Source organism: Mytilus galloprovincialis, chromosome 11, assembly GCF_965363235.1.
Source record: "Mytilus galloprovincialis chromosome 11, xbMytGall1.hap1.1, whole genome shotgun sequence".
Classification (NCBI taxonomy): domain Eukaryota; kingdom Metazoa; phylum Mollusca; class Bivalvia; order Mytilida; family Mytilidae; genus Mytilus; species Mytilus galloprovincialis.
In genome coordinates, this window is record NC_134848.1 from 48,319,102 (window position 1) to 48,338,988 (window position 19,887).

Genomic DNA, 19,887 nt, shown 5'->3' on the forward strand with positions numbered 1-19,887 from the left:
TAAGGGAGATAATCGATTATCTTTGTCGACACCGGGAAGAACGTATTGGACATTGGGGCAATCTTTTTATGTAACAAACACAGCGCGTTCCAAGTTAATACATGTAAATAATTGAATGAATCATATTTGCCGTCAGGGGAATCTTTTTATGTAACAAACACAGCGCGTTCCAAGTTAATACATGTAAATAATTGAATGAATCATCCAACCCAACGTTTCCAACATTTCAGGTCTGCAAACATAAAATATTAAATATGTTAATTTTAGACAATCAATTATATCAAATTTCCCAATATTGTGTTTTCCGTGTAACGTTTTGTAACGTTTTTGTATATTAAATGTTTTCTTTAATTGTTTAGTAGAGTCCGAATCTCATAAGCAGCCAAGGTATTAACAACTGCTGGAAGGGTAAGAATTGATATATATGTATTATGCATGACGCAATTGGCAATCATCGGCATATTTGGAAATACCCTACTTCATACTAAATATGTCGAGGTGTGCCGAATAATGCACTGGAATACTGTGTTTAATCAAGTTATTGCTGTTTACTGTGATTGATCGTTGTTGTGTACTGTAATTGCTTATTGTTGTGTACTGAGATGGGTTAATGTTGTGTTCTGTGAATGGTTATTGTTGTGTTCTGTGAATGGTTATTGTTGTGTTCTGTGAATGGTTATTGCTGTGTTCTATCTATGAATGGTTATTGTTGTGTTCTGTGTATGGTTATTTTTGTGTTCTGTGGATGGTTATCATTGTGTACTATGAATGGTTATTATTGTGTTCTGTGAATGGTTATTGTTGTGTTCTGTGAATGGTTATTGTTGTGTACTATGAATGGTTATTGTTGTGTTTTGTGAATGGTTATTTTTGTGTACTATGAATGGTTATTGTTGTGTTTTGTGAATGGTTATTGTTGTGTTCTGTGAACTGAATTTTTGCAAACAAAGGTTGATTATTGTCGTGTACTTTGATAGGTTATTGTTGTGTACTGTGAATTGTTATTGTTGTAAACAATGGTTGGTTCTTATTGTTTACCTTGATAGGTTATTGTTGTGTACTGTGAATTGTTATTGTAGTAAAAAATGGTTGATTATTGTCATGTACTTTGATAGCTTGTTGTTGTGTACAGGGATTGGTTATTGTTGTGTTCTGTGAATTGTTATTGTTGTGTTTTGTGGATGGTTATTATTGTGTACTATGAATGGTTATTGTTGTGTACTGTGAATGGTTATTGTTGTGTTCCTTGAATTGTAAATGTTGTGTTCTGTGAATTGTTATTGTTTTGTTAAATATGTGAATGATAGTTGTTGTAAAAATTGGTTGTTTATTGTGGTGTTCGGTGATAGCTTATTGTTGTGTTCTGTGAATTGCTGTTGTAGAAACAATGGTTGGTTATTGTCGTGTACTTTGATAGAGTGGTGTTGTGTACTGTAATTGTTCGTTGTTGTGTACAGGGATTAGTTAATGTTGTGTTCTGTGATTTGTTATTGTTGTGTTCTGTGATTTGTTATTGTTGTGTTCTGTAAATTGTTATTGTTGTGTTCTGTGAATGGTTATTGTTGTGTTTAGTAAATGGTTATTGTTGTGTTCTGTGAATTTTTATTGTTGTGTACTATGACCGGTTATTGTTGTTTTTCGTGAATGGTTATTGTCGTGTACTATGAATGGTTAGTGTTGTGTTTTGTGAATGGTTATGGTTGTGTTCTGTAAATGGTTATTGTTGTGGTCTGTGAATGGTTATTGTTGTGTTCTGTGAATGGTTATTTTTTGTGTACTATGAATGGTTATTGTTGTGTTTTGTGAATGGTTATTGTTGTGTTTTTTGAATGGTTATGGTTGTGTTCTGTGAATGGTTATTGTTGTGTTCTGTGAACTGAATTTTTGTAAACAAAGGTTGATTATTGTCGTGAACTTTGATAGGTTATTGTTGTGTACTGTGAATTGTTATTGTAGTAAAAAATGGTTGGTTATTGTCATGTTCTTTGAAAGATCGTTGTTGTGTACTGTGATTGATCGTTGTTGTGTACAGGGATTGGTTATTGTTGTGTTCTGTGAATTGTTATTGTTGTGTTCTGTAAATTGTTATTGTTGTATTTTGTGAATGGTTATTGTTGTGTTCTGTGAATGGTTATTGTTGTGGTCTATAAATGGCAATTGTTGTAAACAATGGTTGGTTAGTGTTGTGTTCTGTGAATGGTTATTGTTGAATATTGTTGTGTACTTTGAATGGTTAATGTTGTGTTCTGTAAATGGTTATTGTTGTGTACTGTGAATGGTTATTGTTGTGTTCTTTGATAGCTTATTGTTGTGTGCTGTAAATGGTTATTGTTGTGTACTTTGAATGGTTAATGTTGTGTTCTGTAAATGGTTATTGTTGTGTACTTTGAATTGTTATTGTTGTATTTTGTGAATGGTTATTGTCGTGTACTATGAATGGTTATTGTTGTGTTCTGTGAATGGTTATTGTTGTGTTCTGTGAATTGTTAGTGTTGTGTTCCGTGAATTGTTATTATTCTTAACAATGGTTGTTTATCGCCGTGTACTTTGATAGGTTATTGTTGTGTACTGTGAATTGTTATGTTGCAAACACCGGTTGGTTATTGTCGTGTACTTTGATTGGTTATTATTAAGTACTATGGTGGATAAATGTTGTTTATTGGGAATGGGTCATTTGTTATTGTTGTTTACTGGGAATGGTTATTGTTGTTTACTGGGAATGGTTATTGTTGTTTACTGGGAATGGTTATTGTTGCACACTTTGGTGGTTATTGTTGTTCTTTGGTGTGACCTCACTGTGGCTTGTTATTGTTGTGTATTGTGCTTGGTTACTGCTGTGTACTATCATAGACCTCAAATTTCCTCCAACCAACAAACATCTTTAGTTAACAATTTAAGTAGTCTGTTAAATTGATTGATAATATTCGTATATTCGTAGACTTTGATTGTTTCAGAACTTTACATCAGTATAAACAATTGTCAATTGTTGAAACCGTATGCTGACCTTTAGCCCACAGTGCTTTAGTCACATTAAATGATTAATATAAAACTTTAGTTTGATTATTTTGTGTAGTTGGATAACTATATAATTGATGAATACCTCACAGAAGAACATAGCTGCAGTATAGACAATTGTCAACTGTTGAAACTATTCCACTGTGCTTTAAAATAACCTGAGCTGGTTCTATTGTGTAGCTGGATAATTGTATCATTGATGCATAATACCTCACATCAATTTTACTTTTAAAATTTCGTAAAATTTCGTATCTGTTTGTATATTTTAATATCCATATATGTAAGTGAGAAACAATAAGTAATAGATAATGGAAACACTTGCAGATTTTATTGATAAAGTAACATATTCAATTTACAATATTTTAATGTCTATTATTGTCAATTAGCTTAATATCCTGGTTTGTGATAGCCGGCATCGCCTCCGTGATAGTCACCACCATGTCCACCATGTCCACCACCATGGATTACGCTACTTGCGGCTGCGTGAGCTGCGGCGGCAGCGTGTGCGTGTGATCCTCCTTGTCCTCGTGTTGCTGCATGTGCTTGTGCGGCTGCGCTGGCGGCTGCTGCGGCGGTTCCACTTCCACGTCCTGCTACGGTTGCTCTTGCAGCTGCTGATGCTGCTGCTCTTGCTGCTCCTGCTCCAAGTCCTGAATTTGCTGCTGCTGATGCTGCTGCTTGTGCTGCTGCTTGTGCTGCTCCACCGTTTCCTCCTGCTCCTGCTGCTGCTGCTGCTTGTGCTGCTGCAGCTGCTATTGCACCTGCTCCTCCTGCTCCTCCTGCTCCACCTGCTCCACCTCCTGCTCCTCCTAATCCTCCGAGTCCACCACCTAAACCTCCTGCTCCTCCTAATCCTCCGAGTCCACCTCCAAGTCCTCCGAGTCCACCTAAACAAGTGAGAAATAGTTAATATGAATTAACCCAATTGAGTAATATTTTACATTTATAGACATAGCCATAGCCAAGATATAATTTATTCATATTTAAAACGTAATTAAGCATGTAACAATGCGGTACTAAATTGTAATAGCTTTTAATAGAGAGATATATATAGATTCTCAATATTTCATTCGAAACATTTACATTTTGATATATAAAGCTTACATTTTAATATATAAAGCGCGAGGCCTGCCGATTTGTTTTTAAATAAGTAAAATTGAACTGTTGAGAGCGTATATAATTACCTCCTAGTCCTCCGAGTCCTCCGAGTCCTCCTGGTCCTGCTCCTCCGAGTCCACCTGGTCCTGCTCCTGCGGCTGCGTTTCCTCCTGCATTAGCTCCTCCTGGTCCTGCTCCTGCAAATGCTCCTGCTGTTGCTCCTGCTCCTACTCCTGGTGCTGGTCCACCGGTTCCTGCTCCTGCGTCAAATGTTTCTACGGGCTAAAATTAGAAGGTTATACATTAAAGTATATAGAAGGTAATAAGTTCAACTTTCAACCATCACCAATGAACAAACCCGATATAGTATGGCAAGCCATAAATTCTTTATTAGAAAGGATTTGCTACTTTTTAGTAGTAAGATACATTTTTTACGGAAATCTTTATCAATTATGACGTTTACGAAACCAATTGTAAATTTTGTAGACTGCACTCCTACTGTAGGCGAGAGATGCGTTCAAAGATCATATACGTATGTATATAAGTAAATTCTTCTAATCAAGAAACACATGCATATCAAATACTAGTAAATGACGTAGCATTCTGCGTCTTCAGAAAAATTGGAATAACTTAAACATCAGTAATACGTCATTGCTTTATGCAGTGATGTTACTTACGCTTTCTACTCCGGCTGAAAATAAAGAAAATAGAATCATGAATACTCAATTTAACAAAACGAATTTAACATTGATCAAATTGAAGTACAATGAATAATTATTAAAACATTTAAGTTTAAGTGTGGCAAATAAATCTTTGAAGAACTATCGACCCTTTACGCTGTCACAAACGATAAGACAAGTTAAGTAAAACAATTAATGAGAAAGGAAGATTTAAATTATGTAACATCGGTTTCTAAGAGAAAACAAGACAACCAATAAATGTTTATTTTCAAATGCCAATATTAAACCATGGTAATTGTAAAGAAAGAAAAACAAAGGCTGTCAATAATACCTGTTCTGAGGTCTTCAATGACAAGGGTGATAACTCCTGGTGCTCCTTGTTCTCCACGTTGTCCTTGGTTACCGTCTGGGCCAGTTTCTCCTCGTGGTCCTACTGCTCCTTGGGATCCTCGGTTTCCTCGTCTACCCATACCACCTGGTCGTCCTCGGCTTCCTTGGATTCCTGTTGGGGAAAAGAAAGAGTTTCATTAGTTAAAGTTACAAAATGGTGAAATTGGACTGGTTTACGTTACTAAGTAATTTTATTGAGATTAATTATATAAAATTTCTTTAAATATTATTTCATCACATAATCATACATTTGACTATTTCATTATTGAAAATATCATCGCAGTATATAAGCGATTGTAACTGTGCTACATACCCTTTGCTCCTCTATCTCCTCTTGGTCCTGGTCGGCCGACTGGTCCTGCTGCTCCTTGTTGTCCTCTCTCTCCTGGTTCTCCCTTTTTGCCATCAGCGCCAGTTGCTCCTTGGTCTCCTTGTGCTCCTTGGTCTCCAACTGATCCCTTTGGTCCTGGTGCTCCTATTGTAGAAATGAAAGTGTGTGTTATAAATGTTAAAACAAAGATGGTTGAATTGTGACGTAACACGAACAAGATTCCGACTTTAAAGATAAGATAATGAATGTTAACAATTATCAAGATTTAGTTATATATAAATATAATATTACCAAAATAAAGAGAATGGACATCTGATTAAGATATAAACTGGGGTCTTACCAACTGGTCCTTCTGATCCTGTTGGTCCTTGTGGTCCTCGTTCACCCATTGGTCCTTGTGGTCCGAGTGGTCCGGCTGGTCCTAAGAATATAAAGAGTAAGATGAGACACCCCGTGTATGTACAAGTACATCATATATATTTATTTAAATATTTACTAATACCATAATACTATTACTGTAATATTCCTAAAATATATAGGTAAGTTATTATTTGTTATTAATCTTAAATTAATTGTAAACAGTTCATAAAAATTCAAAGAAAAAAATATTGGATTGTATTTGATATGGTACCTGCTGGTCCTTGTCCTCCTACTGGTCCCTTTGGTCCTTGGATGCCTCCTGGTCCTTGTTCTCCGGCCTTTCCTGCTTCACCTCGTGCTCCTTGATCTCCGGTTTCTCCTATTGAAAAAGAGGAAAAAATCATTTAAGTATGCAGTTAAAATTCCATTATTAAAGTGATATAATAGCCAAACATGTTAAAACTACATTCAAGTGTTAAAATCATTAAATTATTCAAACAATTTAAATTAAGACACAACAAAATACCCGGTGTCATATAGAACAATGGAAAGCACATTTGAAAAATGGTACTATTGAGAGTATGGATGACACATTTAAATCAAATAATATAATTTGAGGCTTTATAAAAGTTCTCCCTACCCTTTGCTCCTGGTTTGCCTTGGTCTCCTACTTGTCCCTTTGGTCCAGCTGGTCCTTGTGGTCCGGTTTCTCCATCAGGTCCTCTGTCTCCTGGTTTACCATCAGCTCCCTTTGCTCCTGGTTCGCCCTTTGGTCCAACTGGTCCTTCATCTCCTCGTGGTCCTTAAAATAGAAAGGTACATTATAATGTTTTTGAATTTTGTATAATCTTGCAGTATTAAGCTCAACCACAGGCCCACCAGCCCAGTCTTGTGAAAATGCTGTTAGGCCTGTAAAAATCAGGGCTTTTTGGAATGCTTTTCTGATTATCTTTATTTAATAACTGATTACCAATGAATGCTTACCGATAATAATGTTTCTTGTGTTGAAATTAGTTGAATGAATAATAATGAAAAGGGCCCCAAATAATTGCTGTTACGAAATTGATTTTATACCTCGTGGTCCTGCTGGTCCTTGTCCTCCTACTGGTCCTTGTTTGCCTGGTACTCCTGGTGCTCCTCTATCTCCACATGGTCCTTGTGGTCCCATAGCGCCATCAGGTCCTACAAAATCATACAATTTAGATTATAATTGATTTGAAATGTAGGTTTCCTAAGTAATATACAAATCTTCGATGCAAATTATAATATTGTTAACTCATAAATTTATATTGTAAATACATGTAGATATAGGAAAATGTAGTGTGAGTTTAAGCATTTATCATTGCAATTTTGAGCTGATTACTCAAACTTAGTGATTTATTATTGCGATTTTGATGTAAAACCAATTAAAACTAGGGATTATTAATTGTGATATTGGCGTAACCAATCAAAATTGGCGATTAATAATTGCGATATTGACGTAACCAATCAAAACTGTCGATTTATAGTTGCGATTTTGATGTAAAAAATTATACTGGAGATTTATTATTACCTTGTGGTCCTCGTGGTCCTGGGTATCCTTTAATAGAAGAAAAGACAAAGGTTAGTATTGTACATTGTACAAATAATTATTTTTACAATATAAACTTTTTAAATGGGCCATTCTGATTATATGTGCTAAAACTACAAAGCCAGATAGTCAGTTAACGACGAATCATTGATGTTGATGGCAAAGATTTAACAGATAAACGAACAGATTAAAGTACGATTTAAAATTTCAAAAATCGGAAATTAAATATTGCGCATGATAAATTTTCGGAATGAAGAATTCATTGACAGGGAAAGTTTGAATCTATTTCATAGAACAAGTAGTTTTTATACCTGGGCCTCCGATTGGTCCTTGGTTTCCTGGTTCTCCTGGGGATCCTCGTGGTCCTGGAAGTCCGACAAATCCTGGTGCTCCTCGTGGTCCTGGTGCTCCGAGTGCTCCTGAAAACAAAGATGGGTACCAGTTAATAAACAATAAATAAAGGTATATGTATATATTTGTTACTGTCTGATATTCATATTAATCTTCATGGCTCTTAAGCTAATTCTTTTTTCTAACTTTTTTAGAGCAAATTAGATGCATTGCAGGAAAAAATTCTAATTAAACGAAAGCTAATCATATGTCACCAGTTGTCATACTAGTTTGGGATTATGATCTGAGAAGAAAACATTGCAGCTTGCATTACCGACCAATCAAAAGTACTGTTGTTTACCTGGTGCTCCTGGGTTTCCTGGTGCTCCTGATGGTCCTGGTCTTCCTGTTGTTCCGGTTGCTCCTGGACGACCTGGGTCTCCGGTTGCTCCTGGACGTCCGGTGGATCCTGGGTTACCTGGACGACCTGGTGCTCCTATTGGATATAACAAATGAGTTGAAAGTGATATTATCGTTTAAATAATTGGAATGACTCTTATGTATGAAAGTTAAATAGAAAGCTAGGATAATGTTCATGCTCATCTCTTATATTAAGTAATACATAAAAGGTTATCGATCTTTGTAGGTAAACTTATTCCAGATATAGAAATCTAAGACATCGTATGTATAAATTTAAATAAATTTTCCTTGACCAAACAAATGATAAACACTTCGTTAATTTTTGTGTCGTTGAAATGATGATTCATTGATGTTCACCCTACATTGGGGGAGTATTCCTGATTTTACCTGATGCGCCGTGTTGGCCTGATGATCCTGATGCTCCTGATTGTCCTCTTGGTCCTGGGCGTCCTGCTTTGCCTGCTGGTCCTGCGGTTCCGGGTTTACCGGCATGTCCTGGTGCTCCTGGTGCGCCTGGTGCTCCTGCTTGTCCTTTGGGAGGAAAAATTATTATAATTATAAATACAGTTCAATTATTGCACTATTTTTTTAGACAATTTTCAAATATTTTTTTTCAAATGATACTGATAATGATAATTTCGCGTTCATTACTGAAATTAAAACACTATTTTATAGAGTTGGTGCTTTAAAAGATTTTCCCCAATGCAAAGAATGCCAAAATTAAAATATGAAGGTGCATTGTATTCCCAATCCACTTTGTGGTTTATAATATTCGGTAGTAACATAGCTCACCTGGTTCTCCTGGATTGCCTGGTGGGCCTGGTGTTCCTGCTGGGGTTCGTCCTCGTGGTCCTTGTTCGCCTAAAAAAAAGATAATTTTTCAGGTATGATTTAACCCAATTAGTCCTTTTGGTTCCTGTCTAATATTGTTTTTGTGGCTTTAATACAGCTAAACTTTGCATATCCTTACTTTTTGGTAATTTGTTTTAAAAACATAGTTTTAAACATTTTTGAATAGTATTGATAATTAAACCAATGAGAAGAAAGCGAGAAAGCCTCAATATGAAAAATAACAGAAAATCAGAAATTAATCTCAATTAAAATTAATCCATTTAAACAGATCTTGTCTTTCGTTTACCAGATAATAAATTACCTTCTGGTCCTTGTGGTCCGGCTGGGCCTGGTGGTCCTGCTGGTCCGGTCATGCCTAAATTAAAAATTGAAAGAGTTATCTCCCAATTCATAAATCCCAGAACACATATATGTGTCATCTTTATGCACTACGTTAACTTGATAAAACATAACTTTACTTTATATTATTGTTTTCCCGCTCTACAGAATAGATATCGAAAAAGATGCTGATGTCATGCTATTCTTTCTTGAAGTATTCTTTAATGTTATTTAAATCAGGTAGAAACAATATACTTAGTATTTTATATTCGTTAATATCAAGTTTAAATTTCACTTTGGTGCTTTTCACATCTGTGGGGAATGAAGTTAATAACCAAATAAGCATTAAAATTCAAAGTACCTGGGATTCCTCCAACACCTCCTCCAACACCTGGTCCTCCTGGTCCACCTGGTCCACCTGGCATACCTGGTCCACCTGGACCTCCTGGACCGCCTGGCATACCTGGACCTCCTGGACCTCCTGGACCGCCTGGACCTCCTGGACCACCTGGTTGACCTGGACCTCCGGTACCTGGACCTGATGGGCCTCCTGGACCGCCTGGCATACCTGGACCGCCTGGACCTCCTGGACCTCCTGGACCACCTGGACCGCCTGGTTGACCTGGACCGCCGACTCCTCCGATTCCTCCGAATCCACCGAATCCACCAAATCCTGCGTTTGCTGCTGCTGCTGCATTGGCTGCTGCTGATCCGAATCCACCTGTAACACCAAGGGAGATAACCATCAAAAGAGATAACCACCAAGGGAGATAAAAAAGTATGGTTCGGCGGAACAAGTAAAGCATTTCATAAAAGTATTATATCTCCATTGAATATAATTTATGATGAGTTCCAAGCTATAATAAATATAATCTTTAGAGAAACTGGAATTTATATATTTTAAATAGTCATTAATAGGATAAAAGCAATAAAGAAATTTCATAAGGAAAAGAGAAATAATCTTCATTTAATTATTCAAGTTCGAAATATAGCAATTATTAGGGAGATTTCTGGTTTTTTGAAGTTTTGAATCAAGTGGGACGATTTGAAACTTAAGAACTGGAATGTGATTGGTAGATTTCAACCAAAAAAATGTTCGTGTGTTATACAAACCTAGTCCTCCTAATCCTCCTGCTGATGCTCGTGCTGCTGCTCGTGCGGCTGCGCTTGCGCTACCACCAACTGGGACTGAAATGAAGAAATGTAAGAATTTATATATTTATTTCGTTCAGGCTGTAAATCTCTACCGAGTTGCATTCTTTATATAAGCTAGTATACTAGTAAATAGAACAGAGATAACATGTTGTGGCACACTATTTTCTTCATTCCTTATGTTTTGGTACTCAAATTTTCGTTATTATTTATATTTTGGCACCCCATTGTTCTCTATTCTTTATCTTTTGGTACCCCATATTTCTCTTTAATCCGTATGTTTTGGTATCCACATTTTCTTTATTTTTTATGTTTTGGGATCCCACGGTATTCTCTATCCTTTAATGTGCTTGTTTATTTAATATAAATTCTTTATAGCACCCCATTATACTCTATTTTTTTATTTTTATATCCATTAGTTTCTACCCTGTACATCCCCATCCAGGCTATCCTAGATTATAGTCTAGTGTCTTAAAGTGCACAATCGTTTATTTTCATTTAATTAGAAAAACAGGAGTAGATATGTAGTTGTGTTCATTTATCAAAAACTTAAGTAAAACAATGAGGCATTCCGAAGAGGTTATGTGTAATGAAAAAAACTTACATCCTGGGTGTCCATGTGCAGCGCTACCACCGGCATGTGCATGGGCCAAGGCTCGTGCATGTGCTCTTGCTCTTCCGTTTGCTCCGGCACTAGCATGGGCATGGGCATGGGCATGGGCTACGGCTCCTGCACCACCAATACCACCTCCTAAACCGAGGAAAATATTTAATGAATACAATATATTAACCTAAATACGGTAGATTTTATCAAGTTTCAAGTGGTATAATATTAACCAATCAACTGATTAGTTGTAGTTAAAGGGTAATGTAGATATTTTCTTTACAGTATGTTATTTATATCAAATTTTTAAAATCGTTCCATGTTCCAATGATAACTAAATAAATGAGCCGAATTACTTGCGAAATGTATGGATTTTATAGATTTGTAATAATCAAATAAATGTATCCATTTAACCCGTGTTTGAATGACTGCTTTTGAATTAAGTGTGAAATGTATAGAAGGCAATGCGAGAGAATATATTATTACCGAATCTGTTGCCGTATCTGCCGCCATACTGTTTGTTACCGTGATAGTCTGAAACAGAACAAAAACTTTTTTAAGATCTAAGATAAGAGAACTGCAATGTTTTTAATAATTTGTATCCAATCAGGCTCTTAATATAGAACTTTTTTATCCATTCAGATGTCCAATGCTGTAATTTTGCTTATTAAAAGATTTTTTATTTAATCTTCAAGGCATGTTAAATATTAATCTAATCGAACCCTCAATTTTTGTAAAATTGTATCAAATCAGATGACTGATTTAGGTTAATCATTAGCCAATCAAGTTAATCGTTAGTTAATCAGATCTTCAATGTACGTAAACCATTACCCAATCAAATCCTTAATATTTGTAAACCATTACCCAATCAAATCGTTATTGTGCAAATATAATCACAAAATTAGATTCAGTACAAAGAGTTGATGACAAACTTTAATCTTACTAATAGTTTAAAATAAGTAGAAACTATTTGTACAAATATAATCACAAAATTAAATACAGTACAAAGAGTTGATGGCCAACTTTATTCTTACTAATAATTTAAAATAAGTAGAAACTATTTTCATCGAGAAAACCCTGATATTTTGTCAGAAATGTTTCAAGAACTTATTAAAAGTAGTTTGAATGTAATAAACTGAGCCGTATTAAGAGAGAGTCATATCTCTTGCACGTTAAAGACACCCTTGTAGATTTCGAAAAGAGCAGGCTACTTCCGCTACAAGGCAGCACTCGCAACCGCAAAGTGGAAAGGGATTAATATAAGTTGCAAAACTTGTTTCCCAATCCACTATAAATAAATATGTTTAAACTAAAAAACTGGAATACTTAAAAGTAAAATTTGATTTCGATGATTTTGTTAAACTATAAAATACAAGTTGCAATTCTTAAGGCAAACTATGTTTTTGAAAAACGATATTTGTTAATTCATTTCTTATTGTTAGAAAATGTTACAAGTATTAAAAGCTAGTTTTTTTTGTTACATTATCAAAGACGGGTTGAAATACTTAAAGAAGACTTTGTTTTGTTTTTGTTAAACAATAAAATTTAAAGCAGGAGTTGATTCTTTTTGTAATTTTGAAAAAAAATCTAAGAATGAAGAGCTAGCTCTCTTGTTAAAGTATTAAATTGTTTAAAAGACAAGTTGAAATACTTAAAGTAAAGTTAAAGCAGACATTGATTTATTTCTGAATTTTTGTTAGATTTCTAAGTATGAAAAGCTTGTTTTTTTTTTATTAAATTATTAAATAATTAAATTGTTTAAAAGACAAGTTGAAATACTTAAAGTCGACTGTTTTCTAAGAATGCTGAATGCTGATGTAATTTATACTTACCAGCTAAGCAAATCTCTAGAAGAGATGCTACAAGACACACGGTCAGGAGTTTGTAGACCATGTTGATTGCTGACAAGTGAATCCCTGTTACGTTGTTGAACACTCTCACCGGGGTTTATATACTGCTCTCTTCCCGTTGCGTTTACAATTGTCCGCGAAATTTGCGACGTCAGGAGAAGACCTTTTGGGGTTCTTATTGGGTTAATTTATTACATTAATTACGATTTTTATGATTGTTTTTTATATTTAAATAATGCTTTTTGAAAAACGATCCATGAATTATGGTTTAAAAAATTAATTTTTTTTTTAAAGATTGTTTCAAAATTTATTTTAATATCTTAAACATTTGGTGTAGTAACGTAACCCAGTTGTACCCTTTTTTATATTTGCTGCTTATTTTGCAACAGTTGGATCTAAAGCTATGTCAAATTTGTGCATAATCATTATTAAGCGTATATTTAGGATTTGTACATCCTAGTGTAAAATTGTTAATATATCCAGAAACAAAAATACTTATCTCCACAAATCTTATGTTTAATGTAAACCCTTATCCGATATGTTTTTAAGGACCGGTAATTATTGCTTAAACATCCAAAAGACGTTTGTAATCACTAAGAAGCTTGAAGTGTTTGTCACGTGATAGAAGTATGGCGACAGCTCAAATGTTTCAGAAGCATTTTGAGGTTACATAGTTGCGGAGTTACTGAATGAAAATCTTTATTTTTAGTTGGATTCTAGATGGGCTAAATGAAAGTAGGTTTCTCTTTTCGGCTAAAAGTAGAGATACTAAAAGATCTGAATACAACCGTTTGATATTAAATTATGTTTGAACGTAAAACTATTTTCAATACTTTACAAATTTTAGTAAAACGGATAGGTACACGTTATGCATTCGAGGAAAAACTTATACCGTTCTCTATAGATGTGTATTTTTGTTGGGTGATTTCTGATCTTGAAGGATACCACATCTCCAGTTTATTTCTATGAAGGTTTTCCATTGTCAACAGAAAACTATTTTACATTAAGAAATTGTAAGATAGACTTTAGACATAGGACCATTTGAGTATAATTGCTTAGTTTATTTCTATGCTAGTGCGCTTCTCTGCTATGTAAAAGGACTAGTTTCGAAAATATCAGAGCTTAATATTTACATGTTTCAGTCTAATTTTGTATGGGGAAATTGTCCTTATGTCAATATTGTAGCTTTAATTTGCAGAGTTTTTGTTTTTTATTTTGATTACGTGGATCTATTGGTTTTATGAGTTTAGAATGAATAATATTTTTATGAAATTAAAAAAGAACAACAACATTCCATTCGAAAATAAGGCCCTGAAATGTTACAAACGCGACGATCTAGGAAATATTTTATGAAGGACAGCCACTGATTTTAGATTGGAGAACGGCATGATTGTATACTTACAGGATTAGAACATTGATCTTGCATTCATTCAGTAACTGAGGATATTTTGTTTAACGGTATCATGTTGTTTGTTGAAGGGTCTTGTACTTGTGTTTCTACTGTTATGATAGAGTTCCATGCTTTTCAAGTCAGGAATATGACAATTGTTATCAATTCGTTTCAGCTTTTGATTTTGCCATTATATTATGGACTTTCCGTTTTGAATTTTCCTTGGAGTTCGGTATCTGTGTTTTTTGAAAAATTCCACTTTAGTGAGAGGTTTAGCTAGCTACAAAATCAGGTTTAACACACTATTTACTACATAAGTAAATGCCTATACCAAGTCAGAAACATGACAGTTGTTTCCATTCATTTGATGTGTTTGCGCTTTTGCTTTTGCCATTATACTACAACTTTCCGTTTTAAATTGTCCTCGGAGTTTGGTATTTTTGTTATTGTACTGTTTTCTAGAAAAAAAAAACACACCTTAGTTTTCTTTGACAAGTGAAAGATTTAGCTAGCTACAAAACCAGGATTAACCCACTATTTTCTACACAAGTAAATGTCCATGCCAAGTTGGTAATATGACAGTTGTTTTCCATTCGTTCGATCTGTTTGTACTTTGTAGTGTGTGTTTTTGAAATTTAATTAGGGACTGTTCGTTTTGAATTTTCCCTTGATTCGGTATTTTTGTGAAACTACTTTTCATACAAACAGGATGATATTGATCTTGCATTCAGTAACTGAGGATTTTTTGTTAAACTGTATCATGCTAGTTGTTAAAGGTTCTTTCTTGTTCTTGTTCTTGGGTTTCTTTTATACCGTTATGTTAAAGTACTGTGTTTTTCTGGTCAGGAATATGACAGTTGTTTTCCATTTGTTTGATGTGTTTGAGCTTTTCACTTGACCATAATATTACGGACTTCCCGTTTTGAATTTTCTTTGATGGAGTTCGGTATTTTTGTTATATTACTTTTTTTCTACTTTAGAAGGTTCTCTTTTACATGTATAAAATTAATCCTTAGTTTTTCGAAAAATTCAAAGTCTTGTAACAGGAAATTTATAAAAATGACCATATAATTGATATTCATGTCAACACCGAAATGCTGACTATATTTTTTGCAAATAAGGAACACAAATCAAACAAGTCTGAGCTTTCTTAAATGGTATGGGCTCCTTCGCTCTGCCCTAATTTCAGGTAATATGTATGCATATGGTTGTTGTAGAATTGGAAATGTGGTATTTTTAGAAACTGATTGATATAAAAGGGATGTCTTAAAATTGGAATATCAATTTTTGTATCTATATAAGATGAACTGTTCTAAAATTTCAAACTTGCTGTTCAGTTTTTTTGCGTAACGCCCATGTTTTTGAAATACTTGTTGGAAATTAAAACATATACAAATAGACACGATTCTGGAGGTGTGTCTCTCTGAAGGTGTGTCTAGATTAACACATGTTAATAATTAATATTTCAGTATTGAATTTCAGGGTGCAATATATTTGCATAATAGAACGAACATGAATTAATGACAGTTGATCGGAACTGAAGTACGCATATTTATAATTTCCCGGTATTTGATGTCTTATCCTGAGACGAGAAAAGTCTGTCATTCTTTATCGCATTTAAGCCAAAAGCTGTTGTTGTATCTCAGCCACATCATAAAGCAACCAATCAGAAACTATATGTGATAATTAATTATTTCAAGATGCATTTATGTCGACTGAATTAATAGCTCTGCACTGAAGAACAGTCAACGGAATTGTAAAAAAAATAATAGAAAATTGACCCACCCCATCCCTTCCACCACATAATCAATGAAGCAATACACAAAGAATTAAATATCCGGCAACATGACTACATAAGAACAACTAGATGAACGTATACGCTTTATCGACTATATCAACGAACGGAATGAATACAGGACGTGATCATTTGAACATGATTTCACCATATATTTATTATTCAAAACGCCAGATGCGCGTTTGGTCTACATAAAACTCATCAGTGACGCTCAGTTCAAAATAGTTTTAAAGCCTAACAAGTACAAAGTTTAAGAGCATTGAGGATCCAAAATTCCCAAAAGATGTGCCAAATACGACTAAGGTAATCTATTCCTCGGATAAGAAAATCCTTAGTTTTTCGTAAAATTCAAAGTTTTGTAAACATGAAATTTATAAAAATGACCATATAACTGATAGTCATATGTACACCGAAGTGTTAACAACTGGGTTAATGATACCCTCAGGGACGAAACGTCCAATAGCATTGGCATCGACCCAGTGGTGTAAATAGTTATCAAAGGTACCAGGATTATAATTTAATACGCCAGACGCACATTTCGCCTACATAAGACTCATCAGTGATGCTCAGTTCACCAAACAAGTACAAAGTTGAAAACTGATGTCTTTGATAAGATTTGATATAATTCAAGATTTGAAAAAGTAAAAAAACAAGCAATTGACCATATTCTTTAATAAAATGGTAACAATTATCTTTGTCAGAGACAGTTTTGAATTATTCTACAAAGTACACAGTCATGTTAGATGAAAAGACACTCACAAGTTAGCTTGCACCATTCCTAAATCAGGAATCTGATGTTCAGTGTAGTTGTCGTTTGTTGATGTGGTTCATAAGTGTTTCTCGTTTCTCTTTTTTTTACATTGATTAGACCGTTGGTTTTCCCATATAAATGGTTTTACACTAGTAATTTTTTGGGGACCTTTATAGCGTGCTGGTCGGTGTGATTAAAATCTCCGTGTTATAGACTGTAACTTGATCTATAACGGTTTACTTTTATAAACTGTGACTTTGATGAAGAGTTATCTCATGGGTACTCACACCAATCAAAGCATGTGCGTAAACTGTAATGATATATAGTTATACGTAATATTTCCATATGCCTTTTACGGTTGCGTAATGAAAGAAACCTTGATGTGTTCTAGTTTATGCCCTGTTGGTACTGGTGGAAATATATGGCTTACATATATATACATTTACAAATTGTATATATATACATATACGACTTCCTGAATAATTGGTTTTGAATAAACTTGATCAAGGTTATATGCGAAACACGTAATGCTCGACACGAAATCGGTAATATACGTCTAGATGCATTCTATTCTAGTAGGCAGATAAGCATTTTTTACAATACTATTTTCGAAAGAAAAATCTTGTACTGATTTAGGGACGTAGGGCAGGTGGTCGTGCGGGTGGACGGCCGGCTGCCAAAAGGGTCTTTTTAATAACATGAAAAAACATTTTTTTAAAGATTTAGATATGTTGTTTCCAGTGACTAAATGAAGGTCAAGTTCAATTCGTTATAAACTGTTATTGCTTTTGTTCTACATTTTGAATTTATATATTCTTATTAATGAATTGCACATTTATAACCCGAGGGGTTGAAGGCATATATAAACAATAAAATACAAAAATGTACACAATGTACTCATACTGATCACAGCTTAAACATTACTCACTTTTTAGACAAATCATCATGGATATCCATGATGAATTGAAAGCTTTGTTAGCAGCCATGAAGTTGTCTGGTAAGAATCTGCCTGGAAGTTCTCGGCAAGTACTGACCAGGTGATAGTACAGTTGACATTGACCAAGGCTAAGGAACAAGAGGCATCCTCCAGTTAACCCAAACCGGCCCTTAAAAAGGGTAAACCACCATCCACCAGGAGAAGGGACGCCAAGCGTTACGACCAGTGGATGGCAAACAAAACAACCGTTGTACCTATAATAGGGATATTGTCACCAATCCTTACAACCCCAAAAAGGCCTGCCATCGCCTGGTATTCTACAACTCCACAAATGACAGAGGCAAGCGCAGTAGGATCGACTTCGATGAAGGGTTTGACATCAACGACCCAGACCTACTGCGCACACTACCACACACATCGCCCGTCATCAATGTAGATTCCAAAGAGGCAATACAAACAGCCATGATAGCAGCACGACCTGATACTCCGTACCAGCAACACCAATGCAGTCGGAGTAAAATGAGGGCCAAAAGACAAACAGACACATGTCTGTAAAATAGGATTTTCCAGTTCGCAATATCCAGACAGAATAGCCGGACGTAAAACATCCACATATCATCAATGTTAACAATGCAAACATTTATGCAGGTGTTGTGTCCCCTCTCCTTAGTGCAAAATTACCTTTTAACGAACAGAACAGTTAGCTGCATAATATCAAATGAAGATAGAAGTAATTGTAATCTATCTGTTTTAGTAATTGCAAGAATTTGGGACTAATATCAGTTATGTATTTTTCAAGATGATTACGTAATTACATGTGAAGAAAAACTAATGACAAAATATATTTTTTTCGCATTGCATATTGCTTGTAGAATATTAAATGAATCTCTAATAGCTATAAAATCAGGTTGATCCAACAATTTTCTACAAAAGGAATAACCTGTACTAAGTCAGGAATATGACAGTTGTTTTTCATTCGTTCGATGTCTTTGGAGTGTTTGTGTTTGCCATTTGATAAGGGAACTTTCTGTTTTGAATTTTCCTTGAAATCGGTATTTGTGCTATTTTATTTCTATAGCACGTTGGTCTTGTATTCAGTAACTGAGAATATTTTGTTAAACGGTATCATATTTTTTTGTAAAAATTGGTTGCGCTTGTGTTTCTATTTTACCGTCATGTTAGTCTCGAAGATCCCCCATCTCCATTAAAGTGTTTCTTTGACAAGTGAGAGATTTAGCCAGCTAAAACAAACAGATTAAACACACCATGTTCTTTATAAGGAAATGTCCGATCAAGTCAGGAATATGGTTTAATGTGTTGATCATATACAGCAGTAGGAAAATATTAACAATATTTATGCAAATGTTGTGTCCACTCTCCCCAGTGCAAATGACCTTTAAATAAACGGAACAGTATTTTAAAGTTGCATAATATCAAATAAAGATAGAAGAAATTATAATCTATTTGTCAGACAATTTCAAGAATTCGGGACAAATATAAGTTTTGTCCTTTTCATGATGAGTACATAAAGATGTATTAGTTTGACATTTACATGGTTATAAAACTGAAGACCAAATTGACACTTTTCGTTATGCATATTTCTTGTAGAATATATCAAATAAATATCTGAAATCAAAATCCGAGACTGTTCTTCAAAAGTTTTCAACACCACTTATCAGGGGAGATGATATCAAACATTCAATAAGTCAAATTCAATTAGGGAAAAAGAAAAAGACTGACAACCGAACAACAGTCAATACAATTAGCAAAACTTTCGTATGCAAAAAAAAAATGAATGCCGAAGTGACGACTGGCCTCATTATTTACCAGACTCGATATAACGATCAATTACTAGCGACCATAACCATGGCAAATGTAGAACTACATGAAGGATTGTTAAAGTATTCCGATGCTAACACTAACTTCTAATGTTACTAAAACTGTAGACAATCAAAATTATCATTCTGAATGCCGATCGTCATAATAAATACTAGTAAGCCAAAGCTGATTCGTTAAGCATAAGAACTCAATATATTGGACTCAT

General features: G+C 34.6%; 1 protein-coding gene across 1 annotated transcript; it reads right to left on the reverse strand.

The window, feature by feature from the left end:
* Nucleotides 1-3,328: 3,328 nt before the first annotated feature.
* On the reverse strand, nt 3,329-13,037 carry LOC143052299 (uncharacterized). The gene is made up of 20 exons (XM_076225314.1): nt 12,953-13,037; nt 11,607-11,654; nt 11,121-11,267; nt 10,478-10,552; nt 9,726-10,085; nt 9,348-9,401; nt 8,987-9,055; nt 8,582-8,725; nt 8,136-8,270; nt 7,756-7,863; nt 7,427-7,453; nt 6,949-7,056; nt 6,515-6,676; nt 6,146-6,253; nt 5,855-5,935; nt 5,497-5,658; nt 5,125-5,295; nt 4,791-4,804; nt 4,200-4,395; nt 3,329-3,902 (listed from the first exon to the last, which is right to left on the reverse strand). Exons 1-20 carry the CDS (start codon nt 13,011-13,013, stop codon nt 3,403-3,405), a joined length of 2,730 nt encoding a protein of 909 aa, XP_076081429.1. The 5' UTR covers nt 13,014-13,037; the 3' UTR covers nt 3,329-3,402.
* Between the last annotated feature and the right edge of the window lie 6,850 nt (nt 13,038-19,887).

Bases quoted from the DNA above. Each gene is read 5' to 3' on its own strand.
- LOC143052299 (XM_076225314.1), bottom strand. From the start codon at position 13,013: ATGGTCTACAAACTCCTGACCGTGTGTCTTGTAGCATCTCTTCTAGAG. The intron at 10,553-11,120 runs GTAAGTTTTTTT...TCTTCATTTCAG, and splicing joins TGCACATGGACACCCAGGAT to TCCCAGTTGGTGGTAGCGCA. The intron at 7,454-7,755 runs GTATAAAAACTA...CTTCTATTAAAG, and splicing joins AGGACCAATCGGAGGCCCAG to GATACCCAGGACCACGAGGA.